We start from the raw sequence: 18,319 nt of genomic DNA on the forward strand, positions 1-18,319 counted from the left end.
CACCAAAGCTTTTTTTTTTTCATATTCAATTTTCAAGCCACATACAACAGTAAACACATGGTGAGAGAATAGTGCAAAGCAGGATGAACACATGTCTAAACTAGGGTTAGATTGATGTCACAGATTACCACACTTACCCTTCAGTACTAACATTAGCTGTGTAGTAGCATCATGAGTTTCGGTGGATAGTTGTTGTCAGGAATCATATTTACTAGATATTTCTTGCATAAAATATTCAAAAACGTCTACTCAAAAAAATGCTTCATGAATGAAAAAGTCATCAATTGAACCCTAGGCAAGATGACAGAGCAAAGAGGTAAAGCAAGCGCCGGAAATCTACTGTGAACCAAAGAAAGAGAGTGAAAGAGAAACATGATGGAGGAAAAGGTGAATAATTCTTCAATCCCCTCCTCCATCCTGTAACGTGCCCCTGGCGCCAGCCTACCCTCTGCATGCCATAGTGGTGGTGACTGGGGTGGTGGGGTGGGAGGTAGAGGGGAGGAGGGGTCTCAGTGCTGGCCAGGGAGAGGTTGTCCTGGCTGTGGAGCTCCATCTCCCTCATCACCTGTGGCTTTAGACCCCCGTACAGATGGCTGCAGTGCTGCAGGCTCTTCCTCCTCCATCGCTGGGTGCTGTCGCTGTCTTTGCTCACCCCAAACCAGTCGGCCGTACCCCTGGGGAGAGGACGCACTCTGGTTAGTACGTGAAAATAATAACAACACTGCAGCCATCATTGTCTATTTCATTTAATATTTATACATAATCTATTGTAGCCTTCAGAGAATCCTGACACACACATACAGTACACGCTGACTATTCTTTGACAGTCTGAGCCGTAGATCCCTCCTGATTAACAGATCAACATGATGATGATCTTGATAGATTGCAGCTGCTTGTTGGGGATTAGTCGACTGATTAACTGGATCATTTGTTGATTGCTTTCCTGTCTATACTGATGAGGAGAACCATACATGTACAGAGACGCACAGAGCATCTATAAATGTGAAACCTGACACTTTTTTAGGCACTTTAAATACTAAACATGAGGCCAAGATGCATTGTTTAATACATTTAATACAAAAGAAAAAATTTCAAAACAGCAACAAGACATAAACTTAGACTAGTTTAAGCTACTTGGTAGGGCAAATTTAACAAATTAGATTTATTTTAAATGCAAAAAAAATCATCTTAAACTTTAAATCTGGATGATAATAAGTAATTAGGTAGTAAAAAATCAAGATAAAACACAGGCTAGCACCAACAGAACACAGTGAGAGCTACAATTAGGTTGCAGCAGGCCTCTTGTGCAACATATCAGACTAAGAAATCATCACTGATTCACCCTACGCTACAATATGTAAATGAAAGCAGATAAAGAAAACAATTTGTAAAATGCCACAAGTGAGCTTTGACGCTTGCAGTTCTATCGTGTGAACAAGGCCAAGGTTGGCTTTAAGTGCAATCCACATGTTAACATATTCCACTGGTATGACAGTAGCATGATGTGTGCATAGCAAGTGTGTGGTCAAGCCACAGATAGAGCAGACAGGTGATGGCGAGCGAAGCAGAGAACAAGTTAGCAGTAAAGTTATTTCGGGTTGACATCTTCTCATCAGCTGGTCAATATGCTTTCATCCGACCAAATTCTCATTGGTTGGGCAATAGCCTGTGTTACATTTATGAGGCGATGTGTCCATCAAAGTGTTTTAATTTCCCTTTTGAAATGCTAGGCGGTGTTGTTCAGCACTTAAGCATGTATGTGACGCTCTTTGTGATTGGACGACTGAGTAAAAAATGACAGTGATGTGCGCAGAGTTCTACCCGATGTTGAACATTTTTCAACTCTCATTTTTCAATTAAAAAAAAAAAAAGATAAATAATCACAGAAGACTTCCAGTGTCAGATTTATCACCATGGATTTATTTTACAAAGTCTCCAAAATGACACCGCAGCCTCTGTTGGACCAGCAGCATGACTAAGGTTACCTTCTGGGCAAAAGAAAGTATGTTTCTCACATGCATTGTTCCAGAGATATTTAGTGTTAGTAGCATCATGTTGTGTATGACATCGACAACGCAGTGTTGTTTCTCTCATCGGTCCTATTCAATGCTTGGTGATGAGACAGACTAGCACACACAGCTCGGCTGGAACAGCTCTGCTTCAGTGATACTGTTTATTTTCAGATAACGCTATAATAGACTGCCCAATCAGACAACTGCATGAGGCTTTCCACTTCCTCGAACACAGAGTTTATTTGACCTGGGCAAGCATTAATGTCAAGCCTTGTAACAGGAAAAATAAGCTTTGGTGGACACGCAACGCTAACAGGTAGAGTGCCATGAGTGCACTGTGGACGATTTAGTTAACCTAGACGTAACGGGCGGAATTTTTCTCCCCATCGATTAATCAATTGGTAAAAAAGCAGGTAGATTTTTAGTCACCTAAGATTTTCTTTGGTTAAACTACAGCCATAGTGTTACAGATGTACAGTGGACATTTCAGTTTGTCCATGAATAAACACTGCAGCTCCTCGAGACCCAAGAAAACTTCCAGTGTCCTGCTTCCAAACTTCTGGGTAAAGTTAACAACATGTTTACAACGAGCATGTGGTAGAGCCACGGTCAGTTTGCACAGAGATCAGTAAGATTCATATTTATTTTTCATATACTGATGCTCATTCTTGGCCTGTTGTTCTTTTTTCACATTTTATTAAAGTCATGATGTTATCACACTTTTACAAGACTTGAAGTTGCAATATTTTACTGTGATTAAAGTCTTTTTCAATTCAATAGCTAAATCAAGATATGTTCTTTATATTAATTAATGCACAGAGTCATCTCATTTCATAGTGACATGTACATGACAGAGCAGAGAAGAAAAGAGATCAGGAACACGACAGAGGAAGATAGGAACTTTTAAAAAGGCTTACTAAGTTGCAATATTGGTCTAAAAAATTTCAATTCGATCATTTTCCCAAATCATTCATCTCTTCTCTATCTCTCTATTTCTGTGTGTACATCTCCATGTTTGATTGCATGGACGCTGCCAACCCAGCTTAGAGGGCCTGGATGAAAAATATTGTCTTGATCCTCACACGACCTACTGCCCTCTGTTCAGTCAGTGGTAAAGAAGCAGATGTTGTCCGAGTCCTGCAGTTCATGAACCGACTTGGCTCTGTGTGTGTGTGTGTATTTGTGTTTTCGTCATTTATTCTAAATAAATGTGCATCCAGGTCCCTTTTTTCCTATGAAAGAGCGCCTGCGTGCCAGGCTGAGTGTTAACGGATCAGGAGGGGGGAGGCCACACTGGGGAAACTGTTTAGAGAGCAGAACACTCCGTAATAAACACTCAACCCTCCTCATCAAGAAAGACGCCAGCTGGGGAAGCCTTTTAAGGCTGCACAGGGGCAGGAAGGGGGTGGCGCGGTCCTGACTGTTGTCCTCCCGGAGAGGAATGTCTTCGAGAGAAGACAGGTTTGTGAAAGCAGAGCGAGACGGGAGTCAGACTGGGCCTCTGACAGCAAGGAGGAGGAGGAGAGGAGGTCATACTATGAAAATAAGACCTTTCTCAAATACAGATCTGTTTCAAGATGAACATCCACTACTGACGGTAAAACATGATGCAAACTCTCGCCCACGTTGTGACTCAAGGTCTGTTTCAAGATAGCTGACATTTGTTTGTGTTTGTTTAGAGAAGTGGCTGTTTGTCTGTGTGCGCACATGCACCGACACGCGTGCATGTCATATTCGCCCACACAAAACCATAAATAAAATATTCACGACTGGTTGACGACAGCACAAATCCAACACCAATCAAAGATTAAAGCTGATGTTAAGCCACATGAATTAGCTTTCCTATCCTCGAGGTAAGGCTGGTACACATGCAGCAGCAATCTACTGTAGCATAATTATAGGCTTAGACAGCACTCATTTCATCAGGGAGAAAAGGCCAGGGGGCAGAACTACTACAATCTAAACAAATCCTATCAGTAAACAGAGCATAAAGAGACGATAAGTATGAGCACTGAAGATAAGAATTGAGTTTTCTGATTGGACAAATCCATCAATGGAAGGTTATAGTGTTACTTCAGTACTGTATTGTAAAGGAACCTCATTTAAGGGCACAAATGTCAGGTTCACAGTCACTGAATAGGGTTGGATGGTCCTTGTGGTTCCTGCTTCCTGCTACCACAGTGATGGAAAATAACAACACCACTGCCCTTCTGAATGGCTCATTTCACTTTAAAATACTCCAGGAAGGTTCACTTGACAAGTCAAAAGTAATATGCACTTTGTGTCAAACAGAATAAAAGTATCACCGAAGTACTTCAAGTTTGAGACACCACCTACGAGCTGAGCACTCAGGTGCAGCTACTCAGGCTGATGTCAGTGAGCAACAGCATCGCCAAAGCCAGCAAAGCACTACTGTACAAATTGCCTCAGACCGGTGGATGAAACTAACTCGAAGACGTTAACTACAGCCCTTTATAAATGGGTGAGAACTGACTGCAGACCAGTCAACATCATGGAAGACGCAGGTCTAAGGAACGTACTCAGGTTGGTATGCTGTTCCAGTCATACGCCATACCGTCGTGGGGAACCATAGTTTAGATAGATTCTTAGGACCTCTAAGAATCAGAGAAAGCAACTAAAGTGGAACTCCTGAAAAGTGCAAAGGGCTCATTGGACTTCAGTGAGTACTCAATTGTCTGAGAGCAACTGTACACCATATTGACGCTGATTGCACACTGTACTCCTTCGCTCTAATGGTTGGACTATGCAAAAACATGTGCCCCAAAACCCAGGAAAAAAACCCTGCAATTCACAGAATAAGCAGATAGTCTCCTATCTCTAAGTCATGGTTTCAAGACCACACTGTTGTATCAGTGCCGCCCTGATTCATAAGAAATAAATGTGAAAGACAAAATCATAAAGTAAACTTCTTTGCATTCATTCGATTCCCAATAAAGAAACTCTGGGAAGACCTGCTTCAACTTGTTCATATAGATTTTAAAACTGTTTTGAAATGCAAAATAATGGAATTTTAAACATGCCATTAAAAAAAGTGATTAACCGTGACTAACTAATGAAATTCAGCGACTAACTGCGGTTAAAAAAAAATAAGAGTATGACAGCCCTAATTCAATTATATCTGGGACCACATGGGGTAATTTAGTGTCATTCTGATCTAAGTGCTGTTTCACACCCTGACAAAAAGAAAAAACTCCCACGGAAAGTCAGAATATTTGTCTTTGTGCACAACAATTATCCAAATTAAAAATCTTACTTGTTATGACATGTTCGTTTGAAGTGACTTCAGCCCCAAACCATCTATATCAATTAAATAAAACATGCAAAAATGCCCATGTTTATCTATTACACTGTCACCAACAATATATTAGGTATATAAAATCAGCCCCATTATTACCAGCTCCAACACACATGCTAACGCCTTAATATACAGTTAGGCATAGAGAAATATACGGTATAATATACAATGTCACAATAACAGGGCCCCTTCTGCTACACAGGTAGTTCTACTTCTGTTATGCACATTTCTTCTCATCTAACTCTTTGTCACCAGGCAAATTAGCGTATTTCCAAAATGTCAAACTATTCCTTTTAAGTTTCTGAATACTACATTCCAGAGGTGGGACCAAGTCATGGTTTTGCAAGTCACAAGTAAGTCTTGAACATTTACACTCAAGTCCCAAGTCAAGACAGACAAGTCCCAAAGCCTCAACTTTACGCTTTGAGTCCTAAACAAGTCCTAATGCACTCTTTACCAAATGTAATGCCATTTCAACAACAGAGTAATAGCATTAGCTAAACATTAGTTTGCTAACTATGTTAATATCAGCCTCAACTTACAGTTCTTTCTGCAGCTTCAAATGCCGAACAAAGTTGAAAGTTGTTGCGTCTCCGTCTCTAATTAGCTAGTTAACTTTTGTATGTGAACAACCACAGTTCCTCATGGTTCTCTCCTGCAACTTGATTGGATGCTGTTGGATTGGTGTTGACTTGCTGGGAATGACTTGTACTGACGTTAGCTGATCCAGGAAATAAAGGGAAATTAACTGATTCATGACACACATTTTACTTAACATAGTTTTTAATCCTTGGGCTTGGGGCGAGGGTCAAGTATTTCCAGGATGAAAGGTTCAAGTCCAAGTCAAGTCACAAGTCTGTTTTTGATTCTGTCAAGTCGAGTCTAAAGTCATCAAATTTGTGACTCAGGTCTGACCCACATCGTCTACATTCCCCACTGCTAAAAGAGAGCGCAGATTTACGTGCAATCATATATCATAGTTTTGTACAACCTAAAACATGCACAGATTTTAAAATATGATCAACCAGTCTCAACTAACTCTTATATTCTACATATCTTAAGTAACCCTAGACCCTCCAAAAGGAGAAATACATCAACTGGGGCTTTGTGCAACATTTCCATCCACACTCACCTGTCCAGAGAGCTCCAGGAGGGGTTCAGGGTCTGGGTCATACCTGAGGGGGGCAGGCACTGTGGAGCTGGATAGCCTCCATCACCTGCATCTCTAACACGTTGTCCCCATGTACCCCCGCACCAGTACTAAACCCTGATCCACTGAAAGCAAACTGATCCTCCGCGGATCACGCATAGTGTTCCATAAGGGGATTTCCCGATGTATCCAGGCCAGCGGTACCTTGTAACACTCGCTGTTATGCAAAGAGATCACCACATGTCCAGACTCTGTGCAACATCCCTGTCCTGCTCAGCAAACTCCCAGTCAATCAAAGGTTAGAGGAAAGCCGGCGCTGATCTCTTCAGTCAGACGGGAATCTGATCCCTACGATGAGATGTAAAGAGGACTCCCAGTCTTCCACCAGCTGGACTCGCTCATTCAGGATCTTAAATTTTCTGACCTTGTATCACCGACACACAAACACAAGTTCCCATACGCCTGTGTACGTGTGAGAGAGTGTGTGAATGTGTCAGCGCCTGGCAGGCCTCCCAGTATCCCTCCCCGAGAGTTCGCGTAAAAGGATGTGACCTACTGGGCAAAGAAGACAGCCGCTCTGGTCCTTGTCAAACTGAACATCCCCCCCATTCAGAGCCCCGGCGATCACTATCAATGAGCCCCTTCTCTCTGTTTCCCTGCCTGAGTATGTCTAAACACCAGCACTCCACAGGAAATGGGAGATTAGAAGGGAGAGGAGAACGATGGGACATCATACACACATTAGGAGGGAGGAGAGATGGAGGGAGGGCACTGGGACATGCCTGGACACAACACACATACATACACACTCATACAGTGGAGCAGTGCTTCAAACCCCACCTTGTTTTACAGCTATATATTCCTGTCAGTAGTTAAAAGAAGCCCAATGGAGCGTGTGAACCTCGGTTCAAACACCTATCATTACAAGTATCAGTGTGATTAAGATAAATTATTAACTCTGTCAGAATTAATGGCTCCTTAACATGAAAAATGACTCACAGAGCTTTTTATTTTCTTTTGTCGTCCAAAAGATCAACAAACATCAGGGTGTCCTCCTAGTTACCCTACAAGTTTGCAGCAAATCACCCCCCGACAACACTTCGTTTGAAGAATAAAGATTTATCCTGTATTTGTGCATTCTTCTGAGGAAGAGGTACCTCGGCTAACCTCCCATACACACACACACACACGCCCAAACTTTCTCCAAATCCCATTAATTCTCTCATAAACATCAAACGCATTAATTCAGTTTCCCTCTCACACACACATGCAAGCCTGGTAAACCTCGGCATGATAAAGTTAAGACATTAAGACACTCCTTTGAAGTCGGTGTCTCTCGGTTTTAGTCTTGGCCCCCGTGTTCAAACATTTACATTCAATTGAACGCTTTGATGTGGCCCACATGCTGCGTGAGGCACATAGATAGTCCGTGTGAGTAATTGTGTTATTGTCTGCCTTGAACCATGTGGTCCTGTGTGCCACCTGGACTGATACTGATACACTGAGTGTGTGTGAGAGCTTATGTGTCATAGACTTTGTTCAAAGCGTCACATCTGTGGCACAAAGAGACTCCAACATCCTAATAGGACTTTTGTGTAAAACTCGGTCCCTACAGACATAAAGGGGGAGAGGTGTTGGAAACACAGTATGTTTTTGCTGCAGTTACGCCCTGTTTTATGAGCTGACAACATATACTGTAGTCTGTTTTAAAGGGATAGTTCACCCCAAAACCCGAAACACATATTCTTCCTCTAACCTGTAGAAATACTTCACAATCCATAGTTTTTTGGCTTGCGTTGCCAAGTGTTGGAGATATCGTGCGTAGAGATGTCTGCCTTGTGCAGTTTCATGTAGGCACTATTTTCTTTCTACCAAACTACACCTGCCAACTGTATCACTGCACAGAAGGAAGTGTACATCTACTCATGGACAAGAGGCTCATGCTCAGGACAACAAAAGATGCAAACATTAATGGCATCCTCCCTTGCTAAGCTTTAACGTTAGCTCAGTAGCATGCCTCCTTCTGTCCATTCAGTTATATTGGAGACAAGGCCGGTATCTTCAACACTCTGCAACTCGCATCAAAATCATCTAGATTGATAAACAGCATGACAGATAAAAGTAGTTTGATTTTGGGGTGAACTGTCCCTTTAAAGCTGCATTCACTTATTATATTATATTATTTTGGCTACTTGGAGGCAGTTGTAACCAAACCATTACCTATTTACACATCAAGCAGATATGGAGCACATTTATTTGGAGCCGTATTTCTGGCCACCTGATCAATTTAAGTCCAAAATTCATTCTCTTTTTTGCTCTGTTTTGGTTTCCACCAACTTCTCATTCTATGCTAAATGCTCCACTATGTTGGACAGCTTTGTCAGTCTGCTGTCTGGTGTTGAGCATAAAGTGAAAACATCATTGTGAGCGTGAATCAAAACGTTAAAGTTGCGGGCAGTGAAACCAATATAATGAGCTGAGTTAAGTTAAAACACTCGACAGAGCTGAAGGTACCTGCAGGGGTGGGTTTTCATTTTCAATGGGAAGTTACAAGGGGCAATATCTGGTACTGAAAAATGGAGCCAACGTGGAGGTGCCAAAAAACTGAATGGCTACTTGAGGCTGTCAGTCCCCATTTACCCCCCAAGTTAAAATTTCTGCCTTTACAGCAGAAATAAATATGTTTTTTTATACAACTCACATGTTTATATTTTATTAAGGCTTAAAATTATGCATAATTAAGGCGTGGGCACTTTGAGTGACAGGAGGGTGCTATCCATTGACACACACTGATAACCTAATCCATAACCCACGTCCATATTTTTTTTTTTTCTTCACTTTTTTTTTGGTCACCACAAGCCACCCCCTTTCATATTACACACTGCCATTTGATATATTGTTTTCATTAAAAAAAAACAAAACTGCTTAAATATTTCTAGTTGAAAATGTGGTCATTAAAATATCACCACAACCAAAAAAAGCCCAGAGATGTGAGCTTTTACACTCGCTATTTTCAACAGTGCTTAAGAAAATTTTATTTCCTTTTATGTTTTTGGGTGCTTTTTCTCATCATCTTGATGGCTGGAATATACTTGAACAACCAGTTCCCCTTTTATCTCGCCTTAAGTAGCTTTAAGGTTGGAAACATCATCTTATTTCACATTGTCTGACAAAATTATATAAAACCTGAAGACTAATTTCACTATGAGTGTACCATTCCTTCCATCAAATTAAAATATTCTCGATGTCTTATGTATTATTCCATTCACACTTTATTCACACACTTGTGTACTATTTCATTCACACACCTTGTATATTTTATACCTTTGGAAACCTTTGGCTCATCACTAGAATTTTAAGTAAATTACTATCCTTGTGAAATGACATTGACATTGCTGTGAACTGCTAAATTTTAAATCCACTCATCCAGTTTAAAAAAATCTGTGACAGCTCCAGGGTATGCCAAATAAGTTTTACAACATAGTGCTTCAAAGAGAAATTTCAGGGGCACCTTCACATCCCTGCTCCACCTCTCCTGTACCTGATGATCTGTTTGGGTATCGATGAACGCCGTCGGGTCAGTATTTTGGGGATGCAGGACCGCCTTCGGACGGTTGACACCCTCCTGGGCTCCCTCTGGCCCTTTGGGGGAACTGTGTTGACCCGCTCAAAGCGCACCCTTTTCTCACTTAACGCACAGTGCAGTGCAGCATGTAGAGAAGAGCACAGGGGGCCGGTGAGGGGAAAGCCAAAGAATGAAGGAAGGAGAAGAGAAAAATCAAATAAAAGGGAGGATAAGAGAGAAGAAAAGAGGGCAAGATTAATTTATGTTAAATCAGAGAGGAGGCTGCAGCTTAAATTAGTTCTGTTAAAGATTTATTAGTGGAGAAGAATTATAGGGATTAAAATACGACAGGCTGAAGTCAGAAGAAAATTAGCAGCTGGAGGAAATCAGTGGAGAGGAAAAAAAGAGACGTTATGTTGAGTGTGAGTGTGTGTGTGTTTCTAACCTCTTGATGGACTGTGTGAAGGAGGGCAATCTCTCTGGAGGAGGTCTGAGGTAGTTGTTGGAAGTTTCCAGGGCAGCAATGCAGGTCTGAGGGTTTTCACCTGGCATGCTGACACTGCGCAGGCGCTTTACTGGCTGCTACACACACACACACACACACACACACACACATACACACAAACAGATTATGCCCACTGAGCCCAGTTTATGTGAATGTTAACAAAGTAAAAGTCTACGAAATAATCACACAAAAGCTTTATGTCAAACTTAACTTGACCTGTATTCGTCTCTTGTTATTACCTGGGTGAGTGTGGGCGTGTCGTCCGGCGTCAGCTGGATTGTGGGGATGTCCAGTTTGAGCCATGGCGGCTTTTTCCTCTGCAGGCTGCTGTTCCTGCTGCCCGGCTCATCCATGCTCGCTAGCTCCCCCTACGCCTGCCAGCTGGACAACACAAACAGAGGAAATGGGTTTGTAGGACAATAGTCATAATACGCTTCCAGACACATGATGACGGGGAACAATATTTCAGCTATTCAAAGCCAAAAACTGTTGTTGAGTAATTACAGACACTGACAGTGTGCGACAGTAATCCACATCTCCCCATGCTGTCAGCTCAGACAGATCCAATGTGGAGGCAAAATGCCTGAATAAACAAACTGCTTAATCCGGATGTTTAAAGCTACTGGTCTGCCAGCCGTATAAGGCAGAGTGACAGTATCGACAATGAACATGTCTAAATTGACCCCATGGACCCGGTGATTTGTGCCTATTGATCGTACAGTCCTGTCATCAGTGCACCATGCAGCCAGGGGCTTCACCCTGAATGATACAAGTTCTTTGAAAGTCATAATTTATGTATTAATAGAAGGACATTTGGTTTTTTAACTAATTAAAAAAACATATGGATTTAATTTTGAATAACAGCTTATTTGCTCAGTGAACACAGCCAGATGCTGTCTTCATTAAGATGCTCTTATTTGAGGAAGTCTATAATTTAACAACTTGGAAATGTATCTAAATATAAACCTTAATTTAATATGAATCCAGGTGGAGCCAATGTGTGTAACGAGCACCACAGCTGCACTGACATCTGTTTGGTCTCCCTCAGCAGTGACAAAGTCTTTCTGCTCTGAATCATGTAGAATCTCACAGATGAACCATTTCTCCCGTTCAGTCCGGGGTATTGTCGGAGTGGCTGCGATTCATTAGTCGTTCAACATGCCCTTATTGGATTCACCACAGCACTTGCCCTCCAGGGAAATCCCCACCGCCATTAAGTGTTTCATTTGACTGAAAAAAACTGAGGTGAATATGAGTGAGATTAACCCTAGGAGTGCTGAGGGAACGAGTCAACAACGATGGTCACTCCAGATGTGTATGTTACCCACAATGCATTGAGTGCATAAAGCTCTGGAAGATAAATAAATTGGAAAATAAATTCACTATTTGACATGCTTCTCAGTTTCAGTTTAATGCATCCCATAGGTCTCTATGGTTAGGCTTACATGTGTGTAGGTTCATTCGCCTATTAGCAGATAGTTTCTTAAGAAAGTATCATGGACAGTTTGATATTTTACTAAACATAACTATTTGCATTTAATATTTACTTTATATATACTACTTGATTTAAACTTTCTCACTCTTGAAAATAAAACTTAGACTGTTATGTAAGGTCAACCACCCGAATGGATGACTGCTTGTTTTCTTAGCCCTTTAGCATCTCACAGTCAATGTTTTGCTTCAAGTCTTGGTGTGATTTTTGACAACTCCTTCAAATTTCCTAAAGAAATCAACTCAGTTGTCAAAACTGGCTTTCTTCCATTAAGACTTTTAGCCAAGGTAACAACCTACGTTACTCATGCTTTTATTACCTCTCGGATAGAATATTTTCTTTGTATATGGGTGTGGATCAGCAGTCACATTGTCATCTGCAGTTAGTACAAAATGCAGCCTCTTGTCTTCTAACTGGAAAAAGAAAGCGGGATCACATAACACCAGTATTGGCCTCCCTCCACTGGTTTCCTATCTGTTTTTGGATTGATTTTAAGATTTTATTGCTAATCTTTAAGGTTTAAAATGGTCTGGTGCAACCTTGTTTAGCAGAACTGCTGTATTTTCATACTCCAGTTAGAGCACTGATGTCGACCGATCAGACGCTCCTGAACGTTCCCAGAAGTAGGCCCAAAAACTGTCATGACCAAGCCTTTGCAGCGGCTGCCTCTAACCTCTGGAACAGCTTACATATACAAATAAAAGCTGCTCCGATAATAGAAACCTTTAAGTCGCTACTGAAGACCCAACCCATTTCATTACTATATGACTGCCTCCGGAAGAAGAGCGGAAGAGCCCTGGTTTCCGGTTGTAGGCTGTTTGTAGTCCGCGTGATATTGACCAATCACGTTTGAGCCGGCTGCAGTGGTTGCCAGGTTAAACGGTCCGTCCGGTGAACTAACGAGGCGAAACATAATTGGCGTCACTGCAAACTCTGAATCCATCGCAATGGTTCAGCATATTTACTTATATATAAACGGAAGTTGGAAACGGAAACTTGCTTCCTCCGCCCAAATCAAACCGAAATGCCAAAAAATCGGGGGTCTGCCCCCAGAGGCTGAATCGCCGTCTGCTGGAAGTCAGATGCCGAATACAGCCAGTGGGTTCCAAGAATGGCATACAACTCATCTGAATCTGATGACTTAAATTGATTTCATCCTCCGTTGTGCTGCAATTTGCTCTGTTTATTCTGTCTTCTCTTCCTTTTGTTTTTTGCTTCTGTATTTAGCAAACAGTTGTTGTATTCTACGACTATTCAAAACTGCGGTTGTTTTCAGATGTGCTCTACCAATAAAGTTTGACTTGACTTGACTTGACTTGACTTGCTTAGACAGTGGTACTGTTCAGCATGTGTGACTTCTTTATCCCCAACATCATCTGTAAATGCATGGAAAACTTTATAAAGGATTTTATAAACCTGTAGCAATAATAGCTACAATAATCATGATACAGATCACAAACGGGAATTTCTATGTTAGAAAGTGATAATAACTGTAATAACCATGTGCCTGCTGACGTACTGCATTGAATTATCTGCAGAAGATGCCTTTAGCTATATCTTGTGAAAGGCGGTACAGCGCTAATCCTGCAATTATCGGTCAATCGTGTAGCATTTAAATGCCCCACCCATTTTGCCGTTATGTAATAGGGCTGAGGTGGACCTACTACTGAAGAGCAGCCAGTGTGGTTAAAACTTCACTGCTCCAGGTGAGGCTCGAACTCACAACCTCGGCATCACTCTGCAGGATACTGTCTTATAAGTACCGCGCGCTGACCGATTGCGCCACTGGAGCCTCTGAACATTGATGAAGGACTACACCTGACTTGTAAAACTGATTGATGCTCTGATATGACAACAGGAATGAAGCAGTAATCAGGATGGGCTGTTATATATCCACAGCTGGTGGTTCAAAGTATGAGCCAGCGGGTAAAAAGGAAGTGGACTGAGCCAAATGGGCTGTGACTCAATAAAAGAATATGTCTTTAATATTCTGAACAACAGCTTATTTGTTCAAAAAACACAGCAAGATGCTTGAATTCGAAAAAGTCGATTTTTTTGCAATGTGGAAAATTAGCTAAATATAAACCTTAATTTAACATCCATGCATGTAATGAGCAGCACAGCTGAATGACATCTGTTTACTCTCCCTAAACAACCACAGATTCTGTCTGCTGTGATTCATGCATAATAACCTCACACAGATGATCAGCATGTCAGAGCATCTCCTGTGATTGACAGGTCAAGCTAAAGCTATGCTGCTCCAGGTGAGGCTCGAACTCACAACCTCGGCATTGCTCTGCAGGTCACTGTCTTATAAGTACCGCGCGCTGACCGATTGCGCCACTGGAGCCTCTGTGCTGCTGATCATAGAGTGCTGTTGTAGGGACAGTAGTGCAGCTTTAACACCACAAGATGGCACTAGCTATCTCATAGGTAAGGCTCTCTTCTTTCTCTCAGACACACACTCCCCCCCTACGCACACATGCCCTCAATGAACAGAGACAACTATTACTTGCTGTTGAGTGTGCTCACATTCTTTTAAGCAGACTTTAGGGATAAGTAGTCTGAGTGTAGCGGGCCACCTACTAACAGAAAGACAGAGCCTCATAGATCGAACAAGTGAGCTACACAAACAGAGGGAAAGCCACAGAACAGTGTGCCAAAGCCTCCAGTCATCCTGTTGTTTGCTGGTTAATGGGTTTATGGGTAAAGAAGGCATTTGGAGAGTGAAAGGGGTTTTCCTGCTGAACTGTTCCAGTGGAGGTTTAAACAAGACATCTCTCCATCTCTGTGAGAGCCCCTGAGCAGACCAGTGCAAATGAGGCAGTTTGCAGTGCTGCCTTTTTATATAAAGTGCCAACACCAACAATAATCATTTTTTTTCCTGTGGGGTTTTGCATTTGAAAGCTGCTGAGCTGGTCAGGTGAAGCACGCTTCTTACTGTGTCACTGTGTTCCACATAGTAACAATAGCCTTTCATCGTGCACGGAGTAGCTCCTCACTTAATTGTATTAAGTGCTGAGGCTCTGGAATTCACCAGCACTAAAAAAAGGCTCTTTTGATGGCCAACACAAAGTCCAATTGACCATTTCCTCCATTCTCACACGGCACATAATGCTGCTTACAATGATAATGGTGGCACATTTACCACTTGAAATTCTTGGCAATTTCTTAAACAGTGGTTCAATGACTTTGTGACCAATTCTGGACACAGAGGCACATTTCTACCCAATGACTATTCATTTTGTAGCAACTATTGCTGGAAGATTGTATCAGCTGTGGCTAACTAGCTTATTAAACTAAAGTTAGCTCTATGATTTGGTTGAAAACATGGTCCGCAGCTTAAAAAAATGTTTCCAGCTGGCTCTTTTTAAAATGAGAACCCTTTTAAAGAGTCTTAAGCACGTGCTTTGTGGCTATATATATGATGACATGCTAAAATACCGAGGCTAAAGCTGCATGTCTCAGGCAAGAAGTTAACATCTTGTAGATTAGAACAGTGGTTTCCAACTGGTCCAGCCACAGGCTTCAGATTTCTCAGCGTCATACTTGTGTTTGGCCATGTTGTCCAGTCAGTTTGCTGTAGAAGACATGGAAATAAATAAACACTGTTGTTCTTATATTGCAGTGTAGAGCTGAAGTCCAAATTTTATAATAAGCATAAATGTAAGACTACATTATTTAGTGAACAACGTTTAAGCAAATGTAACTCTATCTGAGATAATCAGTTTGGTCCGGGTTGTAAATCCAAAACAAAGGAAGGTGGAACCGCTAATGTTAGTCTAAACTCCAATAGCATCTGGGACCAGATTTCACATGGGGTAAATATTACACAGTGGAACACGGCTGTACTTAATATAAACACTAACTCCACCAAATGCAGTTAGCTAATAAAAGATTCCTTGGCCTTGAAAGCAGACAAGCCCTTGGTTACCACTTTAAGCTAGTTAGCTGAGTAGGCTAATATTACATTACTGGATTAGACTCAAATATCTGCAACTTGGAACTAGCCTGACCAATACTGAAGTTTAAGGCCAAAAAAATGAAAACAATACATTTTTTACATCAATGAATATCACAAACATTTTTCATTAAGGATAACTTAAAAGTATGCAATGCAAGATTTTCCATTAAACAATATTTAAACAGGCCTCGGTGAGCTGCAAATGTGCGTCTGTGGAACCCTTTTGTACTTTTTTTCACTGCCAGCCACGCTGCCCACATGAGCAGCATTGCTCAGACACATCTCAGCTGCAGAACATTTAAAGATTAGGAGTCTTGCTTTTTTTTTTTTTTTTTTTAACACATGGTTTTCAGCAAAAATAGACAGTGAAAATATTGTTTTGATTATCATATTGATACTGTCCCACCTTTCACTACAGCTTTAATGTCTAGGTCACTCACAGGCATGAAAAAATATAAATATTTCTTTAATTAAACCTTTGCTGCTTCCATTCCAAAATAAAAGCTCCCTGAAAATGTTTCTGTTGACAGAAACCCTACATTGTGAAATATTTGCATGAGGTGCGTGTTGTTGACCATGCAATAGCTTGCACGGCTCCATAAATGCGTGGAGTACCGGCTTTTAATTGTGGATATACAGTGCTCATGTCAGCAGGCAGCTTTGCATCAGCAGTGTGTGAACACTGCATGTGTGTGAGCTGCAGCAGCTCAGCAAGGTTGCCGTCCAACACATTCTCACTCCGACCTTGTCACATATTGCCGCTTGGTTGTGGTCTTTTCACATTGACATGACATGCAAGGTACAGCTGGGTGCGTCTGTTGTTGCCTCTTCACCAAGCACAGCAGGAGAGAGAGGGGGGTGTGGGTGGGGCAGGGACTGAGCTAGGGGGTGCGAGTGCACATGCGCCGAGGCCTCTACTGTAGCCTGGAGTTTGTTTAATAGTGACGGGTAGTCGATAATGGCGGACAATTTAGTCTCAAAGAAATCAAAGAATGCGCCACTATGGCAACACTTTGGCTCTGAGCCAGACGAAGGAGGCAACCCTTGTTTGCACTGATTGAGTAAGCTGCAAAATTTATTTGTAAGAAATAAAAGAAAGCAAAAATCCGGTATTACCAACTTGATGCAGATTTTTTACAAAAAAATCCATACCGACCCAACCCTAGTGAAAGGTGCTGTCCGTGGAGGTGCTGCGGTGCTCGGCTGCACAGATAGGAAACCCCTCGGCTGACAGGATGTACCACTCTCTCACTCATCTCATGCATTCCCTGGACCTCCGGTTTCCCTTTTTGTATTATTTCCTGTTCATGTAGTCTTTGTAGTGTGTTCAAATGCAACTGACACAGGGAGACGTGAGGCGACATAGACGACGCAACAGTTGGCTTTCGTCACCGCTGGGTCTTTGATGTCGGTTTGGTGTGTCAGCACCTTAACGTCCATTGTTGTCCGACTGTGTTTCCCCCCTCGGGCGCCATTACACACTAACAACATGTATAATGCCAACGTGAAAGGACTGCTTTTTTCATTGGTGTCCGACACGGAAGTCTAAGCCCAAGCGCCGGTATTCGATGACTTCAGAATGAGACCCGTCACACAGACCCAGACATAAGCAGAAGCTACGAAAATCCCACACACAGAGCCAAATAAACACAAATGTAGCAAACCAAAATGTCAAGCAGAGATAGGTCAACCCAAAATGAGTGCATCTGGGGTAGGCATCTGTGCAGTCCTGCACAGTATACACCTGTCTACACACTTGGTCTTTTCCAAAAATGTATTTCCCCCATTAACAGAGTTTCTACATTACCTCAAATATATCTGCTGTCATATTTGGTTTTCTGTTCTGTCTCTATGATCAGCCAACATTCACACTGATATCAATATACCTGCAAAAAAATAATGTTGGCTGACACTGGCTCTCAATTTAGGCCAAAGCAGAAATAATGAACAAAGTAAATTCAGTAAATTCTTTCTCCTGAAGGCAAATTAGGTATCATAGAACAGGCTAACGGGATAATGATCTATCTCTGGTAAAGGCCTGTTGAGGTGAGTAAAGGCCTTAGTTGGTAGTTTTCTAGCAAGTCTAAATCTCTCTATCACCTGTCTACACACTGGGTCTTTCCCAAAAATATATTTCCCCCATTTGCTTTATTAACACAAGATTTATAGTGAAAAAAAAATTCTGCTCTGCAAACATTAGGATTTCTCTGGTTGGGTTATAACTCAGGCCAAGGGGAAGTCATTTAGCAGGAGTGGGGGACTATTACTGGATAATAGAACATCTGCATGAGGCTCTGGTGAGACATAATGAGCGA

General features: G+C 41.8%; 1 protein-coding gene and 2 non-coding genes across 12 annotated transcripts in view; all 3 read right to left on the reverse strand.

The window, feature by feature from the left end:
- rhbdf1b (rhomboid 5 homolog 1b (Drosophila)) overlaps nt 1–18,319 on the reverse strand; it is a 59,493-nt gene that overhangs the window by 9,934 nt on the left and 31,240 nt on the right. For 4 of the 10 annotated variants that reach the window (XM_078163273.1, XM_033612025.2, XM_033612027.2 and 1 more), the window contains exons 2-5: nt 10,788–10,929; nt 10,489–10,625; nt 10,020–10,166; nt 446–674 (exon numbers count right to left, since the gene is read on the reverse strand). In XM_078163273.1, coding sequence (XP_078019399.1) covers nt 446–674; nt 10,020–10,166; nt 10,489–10,625; nt 10,788–10,901 — 627 coding nt within the window. In that variant the 5' untranslated portion in view covers nt 10,902–10,929. Of the gene's footprint in view, nt 1–445; nt 675–5,870; nt 6,016–6,460; nt 7,145–10,019; nt 10,167–10,488; nt 10,626–10,787; nt 10,930–18,319 lie in introns of those variants that run through there. The other 6 variants (XM_033612029.2, XM_033612030.2, XM_033612031.2 and 3 more) reach the window with 6 other exon arrangements.
- On the reverse strand, nt 13,739–13,832 carry trnai-uau (transfer RNA isoleucine (anticodon UAU)). The gene is made up of 2 exons: nt 13,795–13,832; nt 13,739–13,774 (listed from the first exon to the last, which is right to left on the reverse strand). It is a non-coding gene; the product is annotated as a tRNA-Ile (tRNA).
- trnai-uau (transfer RNA isoleucine (anticodon UAU)) lies at nt 14,297–14,390 on the reverse strand. Its single transcript has 2 exons — nt 14,353–14,390; nt 14,297–14,332 (listed from the first exon to the last, which is right to left on the reverse strand). It is a non-coding gene; the product is annotated as a tRNA-Ile (tRNA).

The sequence above is a fragment of the Epinephelus lanceolatus genome, chromosome 21, assembly GCF_041903045.1.
Source record: "Epinephelus lanceolatus isolate andai-2023 chromosome 21, ASM4190304v1, whole genome shotgun sequence".
Taxonomy (NCBI): domain Eukaryota; kingdom Metazoa; phylum Chordata; class Actinopteri; order Perciformes; family Serranidae; genus Epinephelus; species Epinephelus lanceolatus.